At 49.1% G+C, this 25,970-nt stretch overlaps 8 protein-coding genes across 8 annotated transcripts; 3 read left to right on the top strand and 5 right to left on the bottom strand.

Annotated features, from left to right (window-relative positions):
* Positions 1-24: 24 nt before the first annotated feature.
* VFPPC_16763 (Cystathionine gamma-synthase, converts cysteine into cystathionine) lies at positions 25-1,655 on the bottom strand (the record flags this gene model as incomplete). Its single annotated transcript, XM_018294516.1, has 2 exons — positions 25-1,488; positions 1,566-1,655. 2 exons carry the CDS (start codon positions 1,653-1,655, stop codon positions 25-27), a joined length of 1,554 nt encoding a protein of 517 aa, XP_018138610.1.
* A 951-nt stretch (positions 1,656-2,606) lies between these two features.
* Positions 2,607-6,318, bottom strand: VFPPC_06831 (heavy metal translocating P-type ATPase; the record flags this gene model as incomplete). Its single annotated transcript, XM_018285799.1, has 2 exons — positions 2,607-5,917; positions 5,979-6,318. 2 exons carry the CDS (start codon positions 6,316-6,318, stop codon positions 2,607-2,609), a joined length of 3,651 nt encoding a protein of 1,216 aa, XP_018138611.1.
* Positions 6,319-8,139: 1,821 nt separating this feature from the next.
* Positions 8,140-8,551, top strand: VFPPC_06832 (hypothetical protein; the record flags this gene model as incomplete). Its single annotated transcript, XM_018285800.1, has 2 exons — positions 8,140-8,374; positions 8,445-8,551. The coding sequence occupies 2 exons, from the start codon at positions 8,140-8,142 to the stop codon at positions 8,549-8,551; spliced, it is 342 nt and encodes a 113-aa protein (XP_018138612.1).
* An 895-nt stretch (positions 8,552-9,446) lies between these two features.
* Positions 9,447-11,185, top strand: VFPPC_06833 (coA-transferase family III domain-containing protein; the record flags this gene model as incomplete). The annotated part of the gene is made up of 3 exons (XM_018285801.1): positions 9,447-9,709; positions 9,775-10,706; positions 10,758-11,185. The coding sequence occupies 3 exons, from the start codon at positions 9,447-9,449 to the stop codon at positions 11,183-11,185; spliced, it is 1,623 nt and encodes a 540-aa protein (XP_018138613.1).
* A 951-nt stretch (positions 11,186-12,136) lies between these two features.
* VFPPC_06834 (threonyl-tRNA synthetase) lies at positions 12,137-14,398 on the top strand (the record flags this gene model as incomplete). Its single annotated transcript, XM_018285802.2, has 1 exon — positions 12,137-14,398. One exon carries the CDS (start codon positions 12,137-12,139, stop codon positions 14,396-14,398), a length of 2,262 nt encoding a protein of 753 aa, XP_018138614.2.
* Positions 14,399-14,707: 309 nt separating this feature from the next.
* On the bottom strand, positions 14,708-16,132 carry VFPPC_06835 (phosphotransferase enzyme family domain-containing protein; the record flags this gene model as incomplete). The annotated part of the gene is made up of 1 exon (XM_018285803.1): positions 14,708-16,132. One exon carries the CDS (start codon positions 16,130-16,132, stop codon positions 14,708-14,710), a length of 1,425 nt encoding a protein of 474 aa, XP_018138615.1.
* A 975-nt stretch (positions 16,133-17,107) lies between these two features.
* On the bottom strand, positions 17,108-19,641 carry VFPPC_06836 (O-methyltransferase family protein; the record flags this gene model as incomplete). Its single annotated transcript, XM_018285804.1, has 4 exons — positions 17,108-17,492; positions 18,372-18,754; positions 18,827-19,351; positions 19,411-19,641. 4 exons carry the CDS (start codon positions 19,639-19,641, stop codon positions 17,108-17,110), a joined length of 1,524 nt encoding a protein of 507 aa, XP_018138616.1.
* Positions 19,642-20,833: 1,192 nt separating this feature from the next.
* VFPPC_06837 (C6 transcription factor (AflR)) lies at positions 20,834-22,156 on the bottom strand (the record flags this gene model as incomplete). Its single annotated transcript, XM_018285805.1, has 1 exon — positions 20,834-22,156. The coding sequence occupies one exon, from the start codon at positions 22,154-22,156 to the stop codon at positions 20,834-20,836; it is 1,323 nt and encodes a 440-aa protein (XP_018138617.1).
* Positions 22,157-25,970: the final 3,814 nt, after the last annotated feature.

Below are 25,970 nucleotides of genomic sequence, written 5' to 3'. Positions count from 1 at the left end.
ATTGAGGTACTAAGCTCAAGAGGTCTAACTTTTGCTTTGCTTTGTCTGAATCTGACTTGCGGCTTCGACTGCCATTTTAAAATCCGCCAGAAGTGAATTGATGTCTTCTAAACCGGCTGAGATTCGAATCAACGCTGGGCGCAAGTTGTATTTTGCCGCCCACTCCAATTTACTTCCGTAAACAACAACGGTGTAGGGAATGGCCAGTGTAAACGGCGCGCCAAGATGAGGACTCTTGTGCACATTGAGCGCGTTGAAGAATGCGATGGCAGACTCCACGTCTACTAGCTCAACCGAAAAAACACAACCATACCCGGGTGTGAAATCTGGGTTATCTAGGCGCAGTACTTTCTCGTAGTACTTTCCTGAGGGGTTCAACGACGGATAATATACACGATGAACAGCACTGCTTGGGTCGGAGACGCAGGTGCTTAGATATTGGACGAGTTGGCTTGCGTTGTAGTTGAGTGTGGTTGTGCGGGATAGATAGTCGCGGCTATTCCGTTCGACGGCTTCTGCGTCGCCGACATATAGCTCTGGGATGTAAGACTCATTGAACAGCGATTTAAGTACAGGGTACTTTTTTGATGCTGGGTTGAGGATTGCACTGCCGGCAATGACATCTGCGTAGCCGTTGAAGGATTTGGTGAGAGACGTTACTAGTATGTCGGTCTTGCCCGTGACGTCAATGTTGGACCAGCTGCCGAGAGTGTCGTCGATAGCGAGAACAATGTCGTAAGTGTCTGCTAGCTGTCGTAGACGGTCGAGATTGGGAGTTGTAAGAAGTGGGTTGGAAGGGAACTCGGCCCAGATGGTCTGGACCCTGCCGCCACGGCGATGTTCTAAGTCAAGATACTTCTCCAGTTCGTCCATATCATTGTCATCACCCCGGCCGAAAAACTTGTGGTTTAATCCAAACTCTTCAAATAATATGACCGTGTTCACGAAAGCCATTCCGAACAGCACCGTTGTGCCTCCAAAGTGACTTAGCATGTACGTATGAGGTTTGTAGATTGCCGCCAGCCCTGTTGGGAAGAAGTAAACGTCGTCGATATTCGGACTCGGGTTTTGAAGAGTTGTCGCGGCTCTATGGAGGTAGTCCATAATCCGAGCACGCCGAACTTTATATACTGGACCGTCGAAATTGCTTGCCTTCCTAATGCTTTCGGCTACATCAACTTCCTTTACATCGTGCAGGTGGCCAAGATTTGCTTCAGCAAATCGAGAAGATATACCAGAACCTGGCGTGCCCCAAAATCCAGCTACAACAGAGCGCTTTTCGACCGGGAAGATGACAGCGAAGAAGCAATCTTTTGCGCAAAAAGCTCGCAGGCTAATCTGCTCAGACGGAACGGGAGATTTGTCCACTCCATTGTCTCGACGACTCGATGTTGCGTAATCTACGCACTCTGTTGCGGACTGTAGCGATGAGAATAGCAGACATGATTGCCCATCGGCTTTGATGTACTCTAGAACGTTTCCTGCAAGCTGCGTTACTGTGTTAGAGCGGGTCGAAATGAGAGGATGTTGAATCCCGTAATGATCTAGACGAAGGAAACACTTACAGACTCAATATCTCGATGTGGCTGCATTCGTGGATACCAGCTTCGAAAAGAAGAAAGAACCGAAGCAGAGTCAAAGGCATATTTCTCCATTGTCTTCCAGCCCCCCATGTGAACGGTCACCGCGTGTCGAGGAGCCGGCGGCACAGCTTCTCCTTATGATGTTGTGATCTTGGTCATGTTTGCTTCCGGATGCACGTCTGACGCTAGAAAGAGTGATGGGGTTACACATTTTGAGCACTGGCATCTAGGGCTTCCAGGCTTTTATCATTCCTCGACCGATACACGCCTGCCTGGCTCTTTTTGAATCAGGGGCTGCATGTGTGGAGATAGGCGAAAAGAATGTATTGGAGGTTGATGGTTTTGTGCTACCGCCAAGCATGTAAGCGCAATGGGATCACTCATGCACCTTTAGGTGATGGGGACGTAAAGCTACCGGTAGTCGTCCGGGGCTTTCACACCGACCTATCCGCTGAACGTCACGTTGGCTGTTTCAGTAATCACGGCCTGATTCATTCATCACAGAAAGGCTGCTGCAAGACTTTCTGCGGCCCAAAACACCAGTTTGAGAAATCTGCTCTGGCTTGCAATGCGGGTGCACCACACCCAGGTCCTGTCCTACATACTAATTCCACTTAACATTCAGTTACCAATTTTGTGATGGTTGGTTGTACACGTAGCACTTATACGCAGATGGCTTGGCAATCATATTGTGACTTTAAAGGCTCAGGAGAGAGAATATTGTCACGGGGACAGTGCAGTTTACCGACGGTAGCTTTCTCAATTTGATAAAAGTGATTGTTCAAAATTACGTACGCCCTACTCACTGCTTTGAATAGGACGAAAAGAACGGTAAAGTGAGAGAAACAACTATCTCGATTGATAGCCTTCTCCAGTATTCAGGCAATGAGGACTGAGTCTCAGACGATTGTGCCGCAGAATCAGTATAACGACAGGCCTCTGTTGGTTGAGACAGGACGTTGACGGCAAAATTAGCTAGAAATCGAAACCCAGCTGCTCATCTGCATCGTATGCCCGTTGTGCCTAGATCGCTGACCAACGCAAAAGCACTGCTGCCGCAATGACTGGCAACACGCTCACCAGCTCTCCTAGTCCCGCAAACTGTGGCGGAATCCTTGCATTGACAAAAGCACCCGCGGCAAGAAGGACCGCAAAGGTGTTGTAGATGAAGCTCCAAGCAAAGTTGAACTTGATACGGTTGACGGACTTGCGGCTGACGTTCATCATGGTGGGAATGCCGCGCAGAGAAGGACGCATGAGAACTACATCTGCGGCAGATTGCGCTACATCTGTGCCTTCGTTGATGTGGACGCCGATTGTAGCTTGGGCGAGAGCAACGGCATCGTTGGTGCCGTCGCCGCAGAACACAACAATAGGCTTTTTTTGATCTGTACAAGAGCCAAACAAATCTTGGATGTAATCCCTCTTCTCAGGCGGAGAGCTTCGAGACCGCACATTGCCATCCGGAATGTCAAGTGTAGCAGCCACGGCTTTCACAGCTTTCTCATCATCGCCCGAGACTACATGTACCGAGATACCTCTATTTTGCAGGTTCTTCACAGTCTCTGCGGCGTCAGGTCGAATTTCGTCTTCAAGACCAAAGACTGCTTTCACAGTATTATCAACTGTGAAGCAGAAGACTGTGTGCCCTTGATCAAGCATTGGTAGTACATGTTCATTAGTAGATAAGCTTAGCCAACGGGAATTGCCTGCTCGAAGAATCTGCCCACCCCAGGTGGCTTCAATGCCTCTTCCAGTGAGACTATTGGGTTCGAGAGTGAATGAAGTTGTGATCCCGGCGTTTTTAAGGTGAGTAGCCACTGCTATCGACACGGGGTGTCGACTGTTTTCGACGAGCGCAAGGAGGAGAGGAAGGGTGTCGTTATCGACGCAGTCCGTTTTGGCGACAGCAAGTTTTCCCCGAGTTAGGGTTCCAGTTTTATCGAATACCACATGGGATGTTCGGTGTGCAACTTCAATAGCATGCGCAGACTTGAAAATGATGCCCTTTTCTGCAGCAACTCCGCTTGCAATCACAATTACCATGGGGACAGCTAGTCCAATGGCACAGGGACAGGAGACGATTAGAACAGTAATGGCGTACGTGATAGCCTGAATCGTCGCCTCTGATCCTCCCTGCCCACGAACAGTCATGCCGACTGCGACCCAGATGACGAATGTGATAATTGTGAGTGCTACTATAACTGGCACGAAGTAAGACGCTACCCGATCCGCAAGGTCTTGCAGCTTGGGCTTCGAGAGCTTAGCCTCATCTACCATCGCGGCGATGGCACGGATCGTGTTATCACTTGGTAGCCTGTTCAGCCGAACGGTAATCACACCAGATCCGTTGATTGACCCGGCAATCACCACAGACCCAGGATGTTTCTCCACTGGCGTTGATTCGCCAGTAAGCATAGATTCGTCAATCTCAGATGATCCGGTGAGAACAGTGCCGTCGGTAGGGATCCTGGTGTCAGGCAAAACCTTAAAAATGTCGCCGTATTGCAATAGTCGCACATCAATCTCACGATCGGTTTGGCTCTCTCCTTCGACGAGCATAGCTGTTGATGACTGAAGTGATTGGATAGAAATGGACTCAACAGCCCGCTGGCGAGCAATGGCTGCAACCCACCGGCCAACCATGATTAAAGTGACCAAGAGAGTGCTCGTTTCAAAGAATTGACCGGTCAAAAGGGGCCTCTCTGCAACGAAATAACCGAAGGAAACCACGCAAAACACGTAAGCAGTGCTCGTGCTCAGGACAATCAACAGGTCCATTTCGATAAGTCTAGAAAAGACAAGAGCCTTGAGAGCTTTAGGATAGAAGGGCCCTGCGATAAAAACTTGAACAACGGTGGCTAAGGCACATGAAGCAGAGGAATACGCCAGCTCTCTCTCAGGTAGCGGTGCCCAAGACATGACGAGCACCGGAATCGTCAAGACGATAGACAGGAGCGTCATGTACGCAATATGGCGAACATGCTTGCTACCAGCCTCCAAGGAAGGGTCACCACGTAGAGGAGCAAGTTCAATTGGTGTACGCCAAACTTCTCCAGTGAGGTCTCGTGCTCCAACGACCTTGGGGTCAAACACCACTCGTACTGTTTGTTTGTCCATGGGTTCCATATCAATAACTCCGTCTGGCCATGTCTGCTTGACAAAGTTCAAAGGGTCAATAGAGGTGATTATATCCAAGCTAGAGCCTTGACTCTGAATTCTTTCACATTTGAACTCGGTCGTCCGTTCCAGGTGTTTCATGATGTCTGCTAGGGAGCTGAGCCGAAGATCTATATCAAATTCGGCTCGAGAGAGAATCAGACTGGTCTTTAAATTCTTGACAGCGGACATGGTAGTCAGGGTTCTGTTAAGTTTGGTCTCACAGCCAATACAGGTCATTCCGGAAACACTAAGGACGACATGTTCGTTGCCAATACCTTGGTTCTCGATGTCTGGCACTACCTGGATGGGCATTCCGTGAACCTTCAATTCAGGGCCCTGCGCTGGAAAGGGGCAGCATCCCTTGCCGGAAGCATCTTGAGTATTTGTGAGTCTCTCCTTCGCACAGCAGGATTTTGGGCAAACAGTCCCTGGACCCTTCGGCGTGGCAGGGGTGGATGATTTCCCGCAAGAACTTGCTGAGCAGGAAGTTGGAAGACACTTAGTGGCTTCAATTAGAGCTGGTCCGCAACAAGCTTCTACAAGCTCGCCCTTGCTACAGCGCGCCTCAGTGGCCTTGTTCGTGGATGCGCAACAATTGACATCTCCAATTGCGGGAGGCTCCCCACTTGTAACATCACCACCCATGCAGCAAGACGAAGAGGACTTGACCGCGGTTTTGGAATTTGCAATTGAGGCCTGACAGCAACCACGCTTGACACATTTACTCTCGGTGGGTGCGTCGTTGACGGCTTCTCCCTTCGAGCAGCAAGGTTTCAAGCACTTGCTTTCAACTGGAGGTTTCGTTGCTGGCTGAGACTTGCCACAGCGAGAGGGAGCACAGTTCACCGAATCAGGTTCCTTGAAAGGCGAGCAAGTCCCGCTGGGATTCTTCCGAAGACGAAGGCGGTTCTGCGCGGCCTTTTCACTCGTGATAGAGCCGCTGTTGCAACAGGAGTCCAGAGAACCGCGAGGAGGAGAGCAAGTTGACATCGCATTCAGCAATGGGGTACCGCCTGGTGAGTGGCGTTCGCGAATTTCACAACATGTCTCTTGGCCAAGCGCAATGAGAGCACGGCAGATGCAACCAAGGGCTTGAAGAGTTGCGCCATAGCGGTCCAGGATGGAGAGACTGTGCTCGTTGCAAGCCTTGCCGTCGGAACTCCCTGCACATGCTGGATATAGTTAGCATATCTTGCAGGAATATATCGAATTTTGCAAGATTCAGCTACTCACTTTTCGCGTGGGCGTCTTTACCACACTCGCGCATTGCCAGCCGGTCGAGACAAGATTCATTACAGCATGGGCTTTGTTTTCCACGGCAGCAATCAGGCGTGTCTGGATTGGACACAGTCCCAGTGTCTTCACATTTCCCAGAAAAGCAGCAATCATTTGATACGCTGGCGGCGCATTCGGTCTGTTGCGGCGCCTGAATACTGGGCGTTTCTGGGTCGTCGTCGTCTTCCGCACAATCTTGAGTCCAGTCATCAGCATTCGCCTCTTCCGTCAAAGCCCTGATTGGCGAAGCTGTCAGCTCGGCCACCGGAGCCGGCCGGCTGCAACATTCATGCCCCATACTTGGCGTGGTCGTGTTCTCAGAGTCTATGTCGCAGGTTGAGATGTAGAGTTCAGCTTGCAACTCAAGAGGTCAACGGTTGCTTTTCGTCATCCCTGTCCTGGGCAACTCCACACGTGAATGGATCCAGCAGACTCCTGTGCCTTCATCACCCAGGACTTCACAAGTCCATGTCTGCCGCCAAATGTCTGGAGAAACTAAGATAATCACTTTCTTGAGGTAGACTGAGCTGTTGTCATGCTATCTGTGAGTGTACTTTGGCACCATAAAAGGTCAAGAATAAGGGGCGCAATTCCGAGAAACCCTATGGATTGAGTAAACTGGAGCCAATAATGCCGGGGGAACCAATAAGACTGCATACTTAGGGTTGGGGCATGGAGAGGAAACATACACAATCAAAGGTATTGCCAGACAGAATATTATTATCCGTTGTTTGGGTGCAGGGAAGAAGTCATCAACTGGCATGACTGGAGCCCGAGATTTAATTCCACGCAGCCATTTCGGTCTTTACTTATCTTGAATTGCTGTTATCATCGCCAAGAACACGTCGTACTTAGCTGTTTCGACCAATTTCATGATGCATCACCGGATTCCTTGCAACGGCTCCATCAGCGCTGCCAACAGCATCAAGTCGGGATTCATATATGACAACCCACCAAGTCGCCGACCGAGCTGCGGCAGGTCCGATGCCGATGCCCAACTCAGTACTAGAAGAAGTTCATATGTTTCGTCTTGCCTGGGCCGTGGCATATTACGTTGATCTTGGTCTCTAACACTTGACCTGCTTACAGTCGCTGTAACGGGATGACGGCCCTACATCCGCATGTCTTTTGGCAAGAACGAGGAAAGGTACATGACAGCTTCGGCTGATGTAATACGAATATGGAATATCGTATATTGCCATGCAGTATTCAATGTCACCACAAGTGCCAAAGTGGACCTTTGCGTAGACTGTGTAGCAAATCATATAGCCATGCTCCAGAGTCTGGACTCAGCATTCGGCATCACCCGAATGTCGGGCGTCAAGTCTCCATGTGGTCGCGTGCCTATTTTTCGTCTTTCGGCGTTACTGTCACCATGTTGAGTCTCAATCTAACAGCAGAAATAGAAGTCGAGGGAACTTATAAGGACTGCAGTCTAGCGCCTAAACACGCGAACAGTATGTTGTCACGCACTATGAATACGCCAAGCCGACCGGCTGCTCGTCCAGAATCGAATGCTATACCTCGGGATCTTCGAGGACGTTAGCTGCGTTACGTTAATACCAGTTTTCCATTCTAAATGAGCCGTAGTTCGAGTTGATAACCTTGAGAACAACCGAACTTTGTGGCTGATGCAACCTTGTAGTAGAAGTCGAGCCACTAAATGCGGCACATTCCAATATTCATGCACCCACTGCTTATACGCCCGGTTGGAGACCAGCGCGGCAGTGATCAGCTTATGTTGCATTTGCATTTGCATAGTCATTCTTTTGTTTCTTTCCCTTAAAAAGTCGGTATGCATGGATCCGCACTGCATACATATCCCACAGCTGAGGAATGATCATAAGGCACAACCGATATTGCTATCGAGAAACACCGAATGAGTTTCCATCGTATGATCATGTTTGCACAACGAGGTGTGGTCATTGCAATGTATGTGGGCTCGTTCAAAGCTTTAAACGAAACTTAATCGCAACCATCGTTTCTATATAAAGACTCAAGCAATCCGTCTCCGAAGTCGATACCTGCACTTCGCTACTCCCATCTTCAACACTTCAAAGCTTAAACTCACGCAAACACAGACTGCGGTCTCGTTCAAGCTCACTCCCTGCATACAATGATGCCCATCAGTCTCCGAACCATCTTGGTTGCGGCCCTCACCTGTGCTGCCACCGCTCAGCCTGTCGAAGATTTGATAGACAAGCGCGGCAAATTTAACCCGGCCGTGGCTATGGCTACGTTTTCGGATACCTCGTGCACGAGGGGCCAACGAGACTTTCACCAGCCAGATGGCGTTTGCTACGACCTTCCCGGTCAGGGAATGAAGATTTGGTGGCTTGCACCAGGTTGCAGAGGTAAGTTGCAACAAGAATACTACTCAAACTGTCATGGAAGATGGAACCTAACGGCAGATGAAAAACGTAGTGTTGCTGGGCGATTGCTCCAACTCTGTCAATCCCGACTGGCGCTATGTCAATCCCAACGATTGCATCAATATTAGCAACAAGCACAAATACCAGGTCTACTGCTAGAGCTAGACTCCGAAGATATGGTTTTGCTGTCAATGATGACCCGTTTCCATCTCACTGCAAATAGGATTTGATGAGCATGGTTTGGGACTGTTAGTAGGGTGGACGGTTGCTTGTTCCCTGCAATAATACACAGCGTCTATATAGTTCAATGGTCTCATGCTAATTCGATTGCTCAACCTCTTCCGTCTCCTTCTTGTTGGAGTATTGTGAATGAGCTCATAACTTGACATGACCCGGATAATTAGACCTGCTTTGCATTGAGCGACTGTTCCCATACTCAAGCTTTAAGGCTTTTGAAACGTATTAAAGCTGAATAAGCATATTATCGTAGTCTAGCTTATAATATAATACCAGATCGTGTTCTCGTGTTGCTGCTACACTTGCCAGGCAATAGGACATCTTGACGGTGACATGCAAGTTCTGTTGTGTTACGGCTGGGGTATCTACCATTAACAAAGCGCACCCAATCTTCAATTCGCCCCTACGATTAGCCAAGACAACCCCCTAGCGATCGCACTGGAAAATATGGAACACGGGAATGGGGACCCGAGCCCAGGGCCACGGAGTTTCCATGCTTCTGAGCATATCGTGGACCTTTGGGCGGGGTGTATGTTAAAGTTCCGTTCCAATTTCACATTTGCACCATACGTAATACGGAGTAAAGAAATTCGCTTTGTCACTTCCCATTTGGTGCTACATGTAAAACCGATGACACCAGGCTGGACTAAATGCCGAGGAAACCGATCCGGCTTACTCTAAAGTGACCCCGCAGACCAAGGAGTTCCGAATCTGACATTAGACACGATTGAAACAAAACCGCGTCAGCATAAAACATAAATCTCATGAACTGTTCAATCTCTCCCTTAGCACCACTTTGGCACCAACATATCAAGTCATGGCAACGTACTCTGTTCAACGGGAGAGCCACCGCATCCTAGAGGAGCATCTGCTCATCAATAGCCAGCTGTCTCTGCCTAAGGAATTCGTGGAAGCAGCCAAACATGTAAAAATTACAGGCAGCGACTCAAATCCGTTCATTCCGACACCATGCAAAATCACGGAGTCTGCATCTGCGTTGTCTGCTCTTGCAGCGGCTGCAGGGAGCGCAATCAGCGCAGATCGCTACGATATTGAATACCAAAACGCCGAGGTTGATACGTGAGTAATTAGAAGCTGGCCATAGCCGTATCTTGGCACACTGCTGACTACTCTCCTCATAACAGGGACCTCGCCACTCTTTTCCTAGAGTCGATTGTGCTTCCCACGATCAATGGCGAGCCAGCCTTACAAAATGGTCCACTGATGGCTGAGCTAAAGAAGGGTGACTTGTATAACATGTCGAAGGCAATCCACCAGCAAGCAACGAACGTTTACCAAACCAAAGATGGCAAATGGTACCATCTGCATGGCTCTATGAACGCGACCGCTACGATGGGTATGGTTGGTGTTGAAGAGCAAGACGTTACTCGCGAGGAGGCCATCAAGATTTTCAGTGATAAAGTAGCACAGTATGACGCGACATACTTGGAAAGGACGGCGAACGAAGACCTTAGGCAAGCAGGGGTGACATGTTTGACACCCGAAGAGTTCTTTGCCTCGGAACACGGGAAAATCATGTCTGGTGAACCACTTTGGACAATGAGGCCAATTGCCGCATCACGAAGTACTTGGCCACAACAAAAGTCGAACAAACTCAAGCCACTGGAGGGTATACGTGTCATTGACTTCTCTCGTGTTATAGCTGCTCCTGTAATCTCTAAAATCCTGGCAGTTCTTGGTGCCGACGTCATCAAAGTGTCGAATCAGAACCTACCGGACGTCAGTGGCACGTGGGTTGACCTGAGCGCGGGAAAGAAGGATACAAACATCGATTTGAAGACAGCGGAGGGGAAAAAGGCTTTTGAAGCGCTTGTTGAAGGCGCCGACGTTCTGATCGACGGCTACCGCCCTGGCGTGTTGAGTAAACATGGCTTCAATTCCGAGTCATTGCGTCAAATCAACCAGAAACTAGTATACGTCCGCGAGAACTGTTACGGCTTTAAAGGGCCGCTGGCATATAGGTCTGGCTGGCAGCAGATCAGCGACTGCTTGGTGGGCATATCATGGCTACAAGGCAAATTTCTGGGATTAAACGAGCCTGTAGTGCCTTTACTTCGTGAGTAAATTCTGAATCTAAAGGCACATCAGCTAACTGGTATTTGCTCAGCCAATTCGGACTATCAAACAGGTCTCGTCGGCGCAATCGCAGTCATGCAAGCCCTTTTCCAACGGACAAAGCTAGATACCACATACGACATTGATGTCAGCCTCACGCAGTATAATATCTGGTATTACCGACTCGGTCAGTACAACGCAGAACAAAGCAAGGCGCTTTTGGCACGAAATGAAGGGTTTCATGTGCGGCATTACGATGAAATGTTTTCTTTGGTGCGGAAAACACATGCGGCCATCTGCAAGGCTCGGCCGGAATTACTCAAACGGCCAGAATACTTTGTCAAGATGCCAGGCAAGGAGTGGGGAGTAGATGAAGACATTCTCATCTTGGCACCACCGTTTAAACTTGAGAAATCTGTTCTCGAGTATGCAGTGCCTTCTGGGTCTAGGGGAAGATCCAGCCCGGCGTGGGCAACATAAGTTGATCTTAGTAAGGCTAAGAAGCCTTGGGACCCGGACGAATGCGCCGACTTGGGCCTGCGACTCTAACTGATCACGCGAAGGGACTATCATTACAACTTGTAACTGGCTTCGTCTATTATCCTGAATAGATTCTGATGCAATTACGGCCATGGAAGTTGACATGCTATACCGGATGCTTCCTCACACTCAAGATCAATATAGATTAGATCGTCTCTTAGGAATATCTATGTAAAGGGACTCACTTGTTGCTAAGCTGTTGCTACAGAACACCCTCTCAGGTGTGGAGGTGGAATCGACATATCGTCAAGTCTGGTGTACTTGGGGTGATGCAAAGTTGCGAACAACAATTTGTGCCCTTGTGCCTGAAGTACCCATGCTATTTAAATGCCTGGGTAGGTACTTCCATTCCACAGATAATTTTTGACCTGGGTCCTGAGAAAACTTCAAAGTCGGGTGTTTCCTTGGTTCCTGAAGACCCCACTTTTGAAAGTTGGTGGGGCTGAATCTCGTCGACCCCTCCATCTTGTCAATCTTGACGCATAATAATTTTCACCCCGCGATGAAATGGACAGCTGACCCCTTGGTGTGGTATTGCTGCTCTCTCCGCCTTTCCGAGATACTAGAGCCTGCATCTCTTCTCGTCAGTGTCATTCGCGCCGGAGACATATTCTCGATTAATTGACGCGTCGAGGGCCCGCAAGTTTAGAGGCTCGAGCCCCCAAGACCAATTGCCGAAGGCAGAAAACCAAGAGGCCCAACTGGTGTGACATTGTTTTGGTAGGCAGATCGATCATATCCTCATCCCATATAACTCGAACTCAAGGCTCCCCGTCTCCCCCAACTGCCCTTACGGTTCGGTGGTCATGACCATTCTGAGCCTCAGTTTTCCCCCATCTCGGTGTAATCTGGGAAACATTTATATCTCCCACTGACCTGTCCAAAGACACGATGGCCGCTGCCGCACCCGCCGATATCCCCGTGAGGGGTGGTCCCCCAGCACAGTCTGACGGCGATCGACTACCTAGCTTCGTTACCGAGCGAAACGCGCTCTTCGAGGAGCTCAAGAAGAAACACGACGACGCCGTAGCTGCGAAACCCCGAAACCCCATCACTGTGTCGCTCACAGTCGGACCGGATAGTGTGACTGAGGTCTCTGCTACTGCCTGGGAGACCACTCCGGGTCAATTGTTGAAACATGCCCCCAAGACCATCGCATCGGAGGCTATCGTTGCCAAGGTCAATGGCGAGGTGTGGGACCTTACCAGGCCTTTGGAAGCGGACAGCAGTGTCTCCTACCTGTCCTCGGCTGATCCCGAGGGTCGTGCTGTCTTTTGGCACTCAGCCGCTCACGTACTCGGAGAGGCTTGCGAGCACCATTATGGCTGTAGGCTGTCCCATGGCCCTCCAACCAACATGGGGTTCTTCTATGACATGGCTATGCAAGAAGGAGACGCCGTCAAGGAGACAGATCGCCCAGTCCTCGAGTCGTTGGCAAAGAAGTTCTTCAAAGCGAAGCAGCCCTTCGAGCGAGTCGAGATTGGCAAAGAGGATCTGCGAAAGCTATTTGGATACTCCAAGTACAAAATGCACTACATCGAGAAATTCGTCCCCGATGGCGGTTCCACCACCGTGTACCGCAACGGCTCGCTCGTCGATCTCTGCACCGGCCCGCACATTCAAAACACCAAACAGATCTCTGCTTTCAAAATCATGGGTAACAGCTCAGCTTATTTCTTGGGTGACCAAGCCAATGACTCACTTCAGCGTATCTCTGGCGTTGCCTTCGCCAAGAATGACCAAATGAAGGCCTGGCTTACCTATCTGGAAGAGGCCAAGAAGCGCGACCATCAGCTTATTGGCAAAAACCAGAAGCTATTCTGGTTCAGTCCGCTCTCTCCAGGCTCTCCATTCTTTCTCCCCCACGGTACTCGTATCTTTAACGCCATTCAGTCCATGCTCCGCGAACAATACTGGATGCGTGGCTACGACGAGGTGCAATCGCCTCTCATGTACGATGTCCAGCTCTGGAAAACTTCGGGCCACTGGCAACATTATCAGGAGGATATGTTCAGCGTACCGTTGAAGCACACTACAGCACCTGATACCGCGCCCGCCTCTAGCCCAGATGCGAGCAAAGACACAGACAAACCAACGGACAAGAAGGCTGACGAGACTGCAAAATTGGAACAGGAGAGGCTGTTTGCTCTGAAGCCAATGAACTGCCCTGGCCACGCTCTCATGTTTGCCAGCGAAGAGCGGTCCTATCGGTCTCTCCCCTGGCGAGTCGCTGATTTCAGCGCTCTTCATCGCAATGAAGCTTCTGGTGCGCTGAGTGGTCTCACCAGAGTCCGCAAGTTCCAGCAAGATGACGCGCACATTTTCTGCACCATCGACCAAGTCACCGACGAGCTTCGAGGCATGTTCAAATTCATGACTCACGTGTACACCCTGTTCGGATTCTCTTTCAAGCTCAAGCTCTCCACTCGTCCAGACTCTTACATGGGCAAATTGTCCGACTGGGATGCTGCTGAGGAGAGACTCAAGAACGCACTCAAAGAATTCAGGGGCGATGACTGGGTTCTTAATCCCGGAGATGGTGCTTTCTACGGACCTAAGATCGATGTCACAGTCAACGATGCCTTGGGTAGAGAATTCCAATGCGCCACAATCCAGCTCGACTTCCAACTTCCCCAGAACTTCAACCTCCTTTACCGTACCAGCGAATCTGTGGCCGATCAGGCCAAAACCGAGGGGGCAGAAGAGGGCAGCATTCCGTCTGGCATGGCAAGACCCGTCATGATTCACCGTGCCGTCGTGGGCTCTTTCGAGCGCTTCCTGGGCATCATCATTGAACACTTTGCCGGCAAGTGGCCCTTCTGGCTCTCACCACGTCAAGTCATGGTCATACCCATTATGAAAGAAGCGGAAGACTATGCCAGGGAGGTGCGAGATATCTTGCACGATGCGAAGCTATATGCTGATGTCGATGTGTCGGGTAACACATTGCAAAAGAAGATTCGGGCGGCGCAGTTGGCCCAGTACAACTTTGTCATGGTTGTGGGTGCTGAGGAAATTGCGCAGCGTGCGGTCAATATTAGAAATCGGGATGATACTTCCAGTCAGCAAAAGGGGGCCATGATTGATCTAGATGACGTCGTCAAGCGCCTTGTGCTGTTGAAGGAGGAGCGGAGATTGGTCAACTCCATCTGACAGAGGAGATGACTGAGGAGGGAGGCTTTTGGATACGGAGACGGCACACTTCTGTAGCGCTATCTTTTTCACGGTATTCTTTTCCCCGTGGATTATGAAAACAGATATATCACTGTCTTTAGAGTGTGCCTTTGATGTAGACTTGATGAATATATACCTGCTGAAAGAAACCATTTCGACATTCGTACTGGCACTTATCCCACTTTACAGATGTCCTGGGGAATAATCTATCGCGTACAACTCCTCTATCTGCCGCGTTGATTCTCGGTAAGCTTTCTCCCTCTCGGCATGGACATCTTTCACAATCTCTTATGTTGAGGAACGAGCTGCACATTCCTTTCTATACTTTTCCAGCTGCTCCATCTTTGTGGCGATGAATTTCTCCATCTCCGGATACTCCTCTTGACCATGTTCAGTATCTTTCTCGTGCAACACCGCCCAATAGATTGAATCCAACTCGAAACTCTTTCGCATCGCATAGTTGAACCAGAATCTCCCATTTGCCCACGAGTCACGCATCCTCGCAGAAAGTGGCGGCTCGAGCTGCTTCCCGGTGCATGACGTACTTTCAACTTCTTCTAACGCCTGAAGAAACTGTTCCATTCTGAGCTCATAAAGGCTGTTGAATTCTTCGAGACAACCACGATCGAGCCAAAATTCCGGGCCAGATAATAAAAGCCACCACGGGGGATCGTACGTGAATTGTGCTGGCATGGCATTTGTGTACTCAAGGTCGATCAATGCGGTTATTTCAAGCGTGTCTGGATTAATCAGAATATTCGATGGACGCAAGTCGTCGCAGAAGAGAAGAAATGGTCCGGTATTCTCGATACAATATTTGTCAATGAGCTGGGGCATTCGGCGTCTAGCAATATATCGCTTTTCTGCAATTTCCGCGTTGTCCGCAATGTTGTGCTGTGCCCACACATGATCCAAGTGCAGTACAGAAACAGATTTCAGGTAGTCTGCTGCAGAGTTGAAGCTTGTTGTCGGGAAATTGTCACTTGGGCAACCCGAGACAGATACCAGCTCATTCATGTTGTATGTCACCGGCCGGCCGGTAACCACCCACTCGTTTGAGGTAGGCTCTTTGGAGATGGACCCGATGTGAGAAAAATGTAGCTGAGAGAGTTGGAGAATATAACCTGCGATTTGACGGTAAACCTTCTCTAACATTGTCTTGTCGACGTCGGGGTTTAGTATAAAGTCCTCTTGATCGCTTTCTGTGGGGCGCTTCAGCACTTCAGACAAGAGCATTCCTTCGACGAAATCCATAATGATAAAGGGACCAAACTGTTGTGAACTCTCTGCAGTAGTGCCCCAGCTATGAATACGAGGAATAGGAATGGTGGTATTCTGGCTGATGTACTCCATGATTCTGACCTCGTTGGCAAGCTTCTCGTCTCTGAGGGCTGTAGCTGTGTGCCCCGGCTTCGGAAACCGAATGATTGCATCGGGTCCTTCGTCATCGAATCTGAAACGAAAGCTCATGTTGAAAGATCCCTTAAGAAGTTCAACATACTCGGTGGCAGGACCTCCTTCTCTACGGCTAGCAACAAAGGCGGCTAGCTCGGCGATGGCATCGAGAAGCTTCTCTGACCAAACTCTGCACTCATTATCGCCATTAGTCACTTCAATTTCGTCAAAGTATGTTTCGAGCGAAGACACGTGTTGTATGTTAGGCCTCGCCATGGACTCGGACGCTTTGGCAGATAGCAGTGTAGGTGATGGCATGAGTGGAAGAATGTTGCGAGTTGGGACTCTGCTCAGAGAACTTCAATGCTGACTTCCTGTACGGGAATCAGACATATTGAAGCGCGTGTGCGGAGTGGATCAACTGAACCGGGCCCATGCGTTCGAAGTAATAATTTATTGGCAGGAGCTTTCAACCATTCTTGTCCACCATACGTTACGCACATTCTTACAGGGTAGTGGTGAACGGTTGCTAGTAGTATGGGAACATGGAAAGGGAGGTCTTCGGCAGAGCCAGTAAGCGTTGAGGCTTGATTGGAAGCATCGACAGGTTTAATGATTTTTACATGTGCACCGCCGTAGCCGGGGGTTTATGAAAAAATGAATCCAGGGATGTAGCCTTGTTGGAGTTGGTCGGTAGTATTGGCAGCGTTAGCACCGGCTCGAGTAGCGAGACCGCCAACCGGCCGCAGGATAACTCGATCAGATCTACAGACGCCTGAAGTGACATCGCTGTTCTGCGTGGGAAACAGGCATGTAACACGGCAGGATGCTCAACACTTGGCCGCTGGGCGTAGACGAGAACCTACTAGACAGTTGATAGTAAAAGACCTTGAGAAGAAGAGTCTCGCAAGGGGTATGGGCCAAAACAGCTGACATGCGGCGGCTGTCCTCCTTGACTTGATGTGATAGCAAACGGTATGCTGTCTTACTCCTGCTACCTAGAACTTCAGGTGGTTTCAAAGTATTTATGCTATCTGACCAGTGACAGTTGTCTCCATATGCAGTCTGGGGCCGTACTCTCAATAAGATAAGAAGGACATGTCCAATATTAGCATTTTATAGTTGGTAAAATGTGCAAGACCCCACCGACAGAAAAAACGGCTGGTATGTTGACGTGTTTATTGGCCTATTTGGTACGACTAACTACATAACTATGGTTGAAGGAGAGGAGGGAGAACCAGAGTCACAACCAAACATTGAAGTCACAATATATAAAAACCCCGCTACTTCCCTCTACCAGCCAGCAGCGGCCGAAGATATTCCAACAACTCTTGTGGTAACAAACTGGTACTCCCTGTACGGTACCAGCTCTCTGCCACCTTTTTTCTTGCTTGCGGCCTCAATGTCAGCTCGCTTCTTGTATAGCAGCTCAGCCACCTCTACATGTCCTCTTCTTGATGCTTCGACTTGCGGACTCCTTCCATTATCATCTACAGCCTCAATGGCAGCTCCCTCCACGAGTAGCAGCTTGATCATCTCCAAATGTCCCAACCTTGCTGCTACATGTAGCGGTGCGACTCCAGTGATATTTGCAGTCGCAGTGCTAGCCCCGTTCTCGAGCAGCACCTTGACCACCTCCAAATGTCCTTTCGTTGATGCTACAAAAAGCGGAGTGGTGCTAATATCATCCACAGTCGCAATGTTAGCTCCCTTCTTGAGTAGCAGCTTAACTACCTCCACATGTCCTCATGGCGGTCCTGGATCACCGAAGCTCATTTCTGATCATTTAGCCTTGCAACTTCCTGTTACAAAGGAAGGCGTTCACCTGCTATATCAAACCTCTTCGGTGGACTAGATGGTCGCTTGAAGTACATTAAACCGTGTTCAGTAGGGATGATACTCATCGTAAGCTCCACTTTAGCCATCAAATATCTAATGATAAAGCTAACATTGAAGTGAAACGAAGTCTCACTACACATGTATGTGAACCTGTGACGAGGGCAGTGTTCTGGGCTTGGAGCAAATAGCCTGAATTCACACATAAGTTCCTTTGGTACCAAAGCCCCTCGGTTCTTTTAAGTCGGACTGATCCTTGGGATCCCTATTTAATCCTGCCATTGGGCTGAGGGCCTTAGGATCTAATTCCTACCTTCTGGTGTTGTTTTGTAACCACCTGTCTTTGTGGTATTTTTATGTAACCAATATTAAAGACTCAAAGACCGTCCCGTGTGACAAAACCAGCATTACATCAGCCGTATGGGCAGCCGTATAGACCTATTGCACGTAGTATTACACTTTGGGGCGCGGAAAATGGCCGTAGCGTGTGTATCAACATTTGTAGAGATGTATTTGATCTTTTTCTCGTCCCTATGTTTTTGGAACGATTCATTATTCTCTGTGGTTTGGGTGACCTGGTTGGTACTTGACCACCAAAGCAGCAACCATATTGCCACTCGTACGTAGTTCTTTGGCTATTACAAGCCTTCCCATGCTATCTCTGACTCTTTCAACCATACTAATGAGGCTACAAACTTCCATTTCTCCCTCATTTGCTAACTGAAGCAGCGCCAGATCTCGAGAGCGAGCTGTGGCTTCAAGTTCAGGATCAGTAAGTGTTCCTGGCTCTGGGAGCATGCGTGCCGTCCAGATAAGCATAATACCCCTTCTTTCACGGAGAACCTCAAGATGTACCAGCAGCTCACTAAGTACTGAACTCGGCGACGTCAAAGGCAAGTGAAGGATGTAGACTGCTGCGTCTGTTGCGGTTTGCCGAGCACCGGGGGTACGTCTGCTAATAGTAACCTGAGAATCAAGGTCCTTTGACCCAATATCCTGCGAGCTCTGTGGTCCTAAGTCGGCCAATTGTAGAGTCAATTGCAGGGTCGGATGCAGCTCTACAAGGCATCGGGTCACTGATGTTGACACCGATGGCGCGTTGACCTGTCATCATACTCAAATGTGGTTAGCTAGCCAGGAATATGCTGATCCTATGTATTACTGCACTGGCCATACCTCAACTATATGCGTGTCCGGCATACTCCCGATGTTATGCCAAGATAGCTGTTTGAGAATGCTATTAACGTCGTCACAGTTGGGAAGTCCCCCAGCATATTGGAGATATGCACACCACTGGCGATTTAGTTTCGGCGCTCCAGATCGCATGGTATGGAATGGCTTTGCAACAGGCAAGGCCAGTGTGTAAGCCGTCTCATTGAACCGCCCGGAATCACCAAACTCGTGAGTAACCTTGGTCATTTGCAGAGCTGCTGGAGCCACGCATTCGGATAGAAACATGGCCGCATCAAGCAGCGAGGGTGAAAAGAAGAACGAAGCTGATAATGGCGTGTGGCTTACGTGGCCTGGTTCCGGCTCTTCAAGAAAGCCAGCAGTCGATGTCAGTCTGATAATCCTGCTGAGATGCGTCTCGGGCACGTTTGTCAGATTTGCTACGTCCTCGATCAAGACGCTTCCAACCAAGGGTATACAGGCGAGGATCTGAAACTCGCCCAACCAGCGCAAGCAAGCCAGGATCTCAGTCTATGATATCACGATTAGGGCCGCGTCTATTACACTAGATATAATAATGAGATACAGACCTGGTTTGCTAGATGCTGAAGGAACTGAGTTGGGCCGCACACGAGCGCGTTGATCTTGGCGTTGGCTGACAATACCGCCGCTTTGGCTGCTTGTGCCCCATCACATGCATAAGGTGGTGGCTTTTGGCATGAGTCTTGTTGTTCTTTGGCAGTCCGGGTCTCGTCTGAAAGTCTCTCAATTGCTGCAGCGAGATCGTCGCTATACAATTTTAGTAGCGTTATGGTATCCATTCCGAAGACAGCGTCAGATCGCCGAAGGAGGTTTGGGGATTGAGATGTAGAGGTCAGGTTAAAGGTTAGAGCAGAAGTACATTAAATAAAGTATCAACTTCATAGCCTCACATGCCGCATTTCAGCCTTTAATTAGCTCACGGCCTACTCAGCATAACCTCCATTAGGAAGTCTGGTGTGTCAAATGCAACCCCCGACCGACCCCCATCTTACAATTGATCTCGCTCCATTACCTCAACATCTTCTGGCCTTCGGAATTGAACATGCGTTACAGCTAGACAGTTTTAATACGACTCACGCAGCTACGATTGAGAGCCGCAGTGCTCCAGATGAAAATGCCATCAACGAAAGTCTGGCAGGTCTGTTAACGGACATGGGGTGAAGCTCCAACAAACCCGACGAAATAACCCGAAGTAAGAGACATTCTTTTTGGCTTAATCCGCTCTTGGGATCCTGTCGTACTTGGTGGCTAGGTTCTGCAACCTGAGGTCAGACATGGCAAAAGGTCCCCCGCCTGCATCTGACACAAGATAACTAGATGTAACCCCCGTAGGACGTGCATAAGTCGCCTTTCCGCTCCGCTACGGCACATTTCTTAGAGGCGAGCCACATCGGTACTTCCAATCTGATGCTAGTGCAGTACCAATCACCCGAGTCGGAGAAAGTGATGGTGTTTTGCACAACAACAAGGGTAGGCGAAGGCCGTTGTAAGCTGGCAAGTTGTACATTGTACACTACTGCATATGACAATTCACTGTGAGATGCATTGTAAACTTGATCGTTGTATTTTACTCGATTTTCTCAAAATGTGGATTTATAGGTAGGATTGTTGCTGGTGTGTTGCAGGTGAGGCAAGCCGAGACTACGCATGAATCTCACTACTAAAGGGCGGTGATTATGACAGACCGTCCCGTGTGACACCGATTTATCTCAATTGATTCATCCCATAAATGACAGTTTGACAACAACAGCTAGCTCTAGGCCAAGATCTCTCCAAGTAGTTCTATATCCATCAAGGATAGTGAAAAGACTGTTCGCACATCTAGAATGACACCGATCACAACAGGTGCCTTTCAACACACGTAAACCAACAAAAAGCAAAGGAAAACATCCCGACAAACAAGTCTAGACTCTATAGCCTTTTTATTACAGATCAGACAATAGCGCCTCGGTAATCATCCATGTACTGCCCCTAGCTCTCCCGTAACACGTGAATAATCTCTCTTGATAAAGTAGTGAGACACCTTCGTAGATCAACCTCGATTTGTCCCAGGGTGGAACCTGAGAAACTAGCATTCATCCAATCGTCATGGGGCGAAAGTGTACCCTGCCAGTTCCCAAGACAACTCAAGTTCATTCCGAAGGTCTCTTGGGCACCACGAGTATTGCGCCGGATGGTCAGTTGGTTAAGCAGTTGTCGTACGCGATGTAACTCACTCATGATCAATTGAGTAGTTATGCGTCTGTCATTGTCGTCTGAACAGCCAAATTGGTCCAGGCCACTCGTCCTCATGAGGTTTCCAGTCGTAGATGTGTTGCTCCAGTGACTGTACTTGGCGGCCCCTTGCTTTTGTCTTGCCGCCTGAGAATAAAGCTCTAGAATTTTAAAAACAATAATAGAAATCATGGTCATGAGATGTCCGTCATCTGCACACGAGCATTGCAGTATGCGGCTAACGACTTCTATAGATTGCTTATTTTGCAGTATGATTGTCTGAGTTGAAAACTCATTATGAGTCGACTGGTTGATACCTGAAATCGCAGCCTGTTTCTGTGGACTAGCTGGCTCGGAGCTAGAGCGAAGTGACTCAGTCGAGAAAAGCCTGCTCATCAGACCGAGTGCCTCAGCTGTGCAGCTACAAACAGGGCTTGATTGAGGTGAATGCTCCATCAGCAGCTGTCCATCCGAGGATGGCAAAGACGACACAGAGGAAGCCATATAATGGAAGGACTTTGCTGACAGAGATTGTGCATCGACATCATTGGTGATAAGAAGCTCAGCAATGTCGTCCTGTCCCTCACCCAGGCTTGGAAACTCAAAGTGCATGGGTTCCATCTCCGAAAAGTCAATGGGAGGCGTAAGCAGGTGCGTAAAGTCACCATCAATGTCCATTTCAGAGGCTTTAGGCCACGCCGATGGTTCAAGTGGCGTGGAAATATCTGCAAAATCTTCCATGAGAGTAGTGACATCTTGTGTCATCGCCGATGGTACAGAAAAGCCGCCGGATGCTGTGGGAGAAACAACTATCTGATCCGGCTGTGCAAGCGATTGAAGATCTGTAGATATCTCCGATTCCCTCGCATCATGATGAGAAGCGCTGGCGATACTAGATGTATCTGAGGTTGAAGCACTATGATGTAATCGTGTGGGATCCCGTTTGCGACCAGGGCGTTTGGTGGCAAAGTATTCGCAAACCATGCCTCGTTTTTCGCACCTTGAACAAGATGGTTTTTCCTTGGGGCATCTGACCTTGGAAACGGCGCATGAGTGGCAGCTATCTCGAATTTTAGACATTATAGGCGCTGAGTTCGCTTTGTTGATATGATCTTGCTTAGTATCTTGCGACAATATTTATCTAAGGGTGCATCTAAGATCCTATTGCCACGTCAGATTACATGAATTTAAGGCCAACACTACCACCATTGGCTTCCGTGTTCTGGAAAATCACCTTACCTTTAGATATCCGGAAACGATTTGACTTCAAGCATTGATATTCTGTAGTCGTCCGAAATGGTGTTTGTTATGTGTAAAATGGTCTCCAACTTTTACCCAGAGGTCGGATTGCAGAATATCTAGCGTGTAAGCTCCAAAACAAAGTTTGGGGAATGTAACCAAATTGTAAGGAGTGGCACCAATCGGTACGATGCGTATATGCCAATGCAGTGGATTCTACCCCAAGGCGGCAAGAGATGAATGTCTTGGAATACGTCAAACTAAATGTCTGGGCAGCATGGAGTGGTAGTCATAAACCGATCGGGAAAATTCCACTTCGCTAGCGAATATTCCTCGAAGGATCGACAGTATCCTGCCGCACCCCGAAACTTCGAAAAACGTGGCGAGAGTGGGGGTTAGAGGCCGTCTTACTCGGCCGGATAGGAAGTACATGTACAAAATAACGCCATGTGCATGGTTAATGATCTCTTTACATATACGAAGTGAAGGGCTAGTATCAATCCAGCTAGGGAATGCCTTGCTCCAGGATCTCTAGATGATATCGTTGTTTGAATTATAAGTCTATCATTGACTTGGATACCGACGTTGATGCATAGCCATGGTGTTTGTTACATGTGTTATCGAGCAAGTTGGCTCTATCAGAGATTCGCCAGGAAATTTTCCCTTTAAACTTTAACAAGCGTCCTGCCATTGACAGTCTACTCTTGACTTCGCCCGAGTTCAGGTCAACAGCATTCAACCCGACTCTTGCTCAAGGCATCTCCGTACTTCAGTAACATGGTTCGATAAGTGCCTCACCATAGCAATCAGGAAATAGTAGTCGCCTTCCCTTTGCTAGTTAGTTTGTTGCACACAATTGATGATGCAACGCCCTGTGGCGCTGCCCAAATCTTACCCGTTTGTGTCTACCGGGACAAATCGAGGAATCAGAGACTTGGCACTTCCTTCACCTCACTCCATATCACTGAGTGGCTGCTTGGAGAGCCGCTGCATTTTCGTTTCTTGTATGGCCAAGTACTGTCTCTGTCTGGTAACATTGTCTCGCCTGTTATCCCTGCGCTGCGTGGCTTTTGCATGTCAGCACTGCATCACGCTTACCCGACCTGGCTTCCCTCGCCTGTTATCTATGAAATCAGGCCTAGCACTCTTGATATAGTGCCCTTATTCGTCTGCCAGACTGGGCCTTGCGCCCAATGTCAAAGACGATGTAACACCCCTCGCATAGTCATAACAGCCCGAGGTGATGCTGACGTCTTTACACCACGAAAAGCCGCAAAATAACTTGGTGATGTCTCGGCGAATACCTCGGGGTCCAAATTCCTTCGTCGACAACTTCGGGGCCGAAAGTCGCTACCTATTTCGTCAATAGCTATCGCTCCAAGCCAAGACAAATCGCCGGCAACTCATGCCGAGATGCAACTATCGATGCAAACACCTGCAGATAGCGTAAGAAATGCGAGCGACAAGGACTTGTCCCGATAACCAATCTCCAAGCAATAGTACAGAAGAAATCGCAACCATGAGACAAATGCTGAGAAAGCACATATGAGTTGCACACCTATATGAACGCCACGCGAATCATCACCAGCTGCGAGGTCATCGTCGGCTCATGTCGAAGCCCACGTTTTCCACCACTTTATTCTAGAACTTGATCCATTTTTCCGGTGTGGATATCTCCGGTCAATGTATGCCCAGTGTCTCACTAAGCACGTATGCTTAATACGGTACCAAATAAAGATTATGCCGTGCGTAGCTAAGTGCTCGCTATTGGGGGGCTATTTTGACACGTTGGTCACCTCTTGCCTGTGCCATGTTTCAGTCTACATCCAAAGCTAGCTGGCACGATTAAATAATGAGATGCCCGCATAGTGAGTTAAGAGGATTGCAGCGTTGAGACGACATATCAAGAAACTGATCAACGGCCCGTCGAGCCGCCCATTTTAGGCATGTGAATCGCCCTGTTGCTATGAAACTCGGCGATATTGTAAGGAGGCCGACAGATATTATCCCGTAGAACGGCAAAGTCCGCCGCCTCCAGCTGCTTAGCCTGGTAGTACACTGCCACCGAAACCAGAGCAGGGTTGACACGACCACCGTATTTGAGACTGGATGGCCAATTCAGAGACAATTCATGGGCGAACGACCATAGACATGCTGGCGCCTTTCCACCCATGCCGACTGATACCACCAGCCCCATTCACCACATGGCGTACCACATTCTCCACTGGAGGAGGAGGCGTTAATAACGTTAAAATAATCTAAAGTAACTAACTACAGCGAGCTGAACTTTTTAATTTCCGTCCCTGTCTTTCATTGAGAATTGCCGAGGTCTCAACGGAGTGGAATTGGAGTACGCTATCCATAAACCAAGAGCCATCAGAACGAGTTTGTGAGAGTGACGATATTGCTATGTGATGAAACTAGTGCCATATTATGAACAAAATCCAACAAAGTATTGTCATCTACTGTAGTAGTATCCCCACTTGTAGAAGTAATATACGCCACTCGTCGATCCTCGTGTTTTCATCCACTACCCTACAGCCGGGGCCGATGTGAAAATATCACGAAACAGTATAGTATGAAAAGACTTACATGTGCGGAGGATTATGAATGCTCATAAACACATGGCCCACATCCAAAAGACGTCGATCATGCCACTACTGTCGTCATTACCTCTTTGCATAATGGTTTGCCGGCAAGCATTCCCTGCAACGCCACGAGGTAGAGTCGAACAGTGACCCTGGCAGCAGCTTTCAGTCGACACGGTCACTCCGTGACTACCAAAACATACCGCTGACGTGGTTCGCACAGGTCGTAAGTCTGAAAGCTCATGATCACGACCGAACGTGTGGGGATGGGGGGTTGGAGTTATCACGCCCTGCCACCATTTGGGGTCCGTTGTGCATCGATTGCCGTGCAAGCCAAGAGATGTAAAATGGTTGTAAGACGTGCCGGTTAGCCGTTCCCTGGCATAATACCCTGTCAGTTCTGCGGTCCAACAGCAGCCCGTCTGACAGGATGGCTGTCTTCTTGCGTCCTGCGACCTGTCGGCGTTGCGGGGAGGGTTGCAGTGCCTTACTCTCGCTGTTGTTCGCTCGTTTAGTTACGTTCTTTGGCCTTTTAAAGGCCTCAAGTAGGGGTTTTCGTGTAAATAGCCAGCCGTGTATCCGCAAGTGCTGACAACGAGAGAACTATCAGCTCAGGTGAGGCTGGCTGACTGGCGGTTCATGTCACCATTTTGTTCGGAGTCGATGATGGGATCTCTTGTCAATTGATGCAGGGCGGACGCATGCCAGATGCGTGGCTTTCGGTACGTTTCCGCCTGGATATGGTTCGGTGCGTTGATTCTTTTGTCCCGAAGCTAGTCAAATGCGATTAGCTATCGAACTAGCTTCTGTTTTTTTGGCGGCAGATTCGAAGGGCGATCGCATCTTGGTGAGCGAACAAGGGTAGCCGCACAAGCTCACCACCCTTTTGACCTGGACCCTGGCGATGGCTTCATCAGCCACCGAACGGAGTATCTAGTGGTGAGGCCTGATGGAGAAATGGCCCAGTCAGAATGAGGAGCCATTGTTGGTGCAGTAGTACAAACACGTAGTGGCTGCGCCATGAAACTGTTCTCACCTCCAGAGTCGAAGAATGATAATCGCTTCGG

This window comes from Pochonia chlamydosporia (genome assembly GCF_001653235.2).
Source record: "Pochonia chlamydosporia 170 chromosome Unknown PCv3seq00008, whole genome shotgun sequence".
NCBI classification, from domain to species: domain Eukaryota; kingdom Fungi; phylum Ascomycota; class Sordariomycetes; order Hypocreales; family Clavicipitaceae; genus Pochonia; species Pochonia chlamydosporia.
This window is presented reverse-complemented; position numbering and strand designations above follow the sequence as displayed.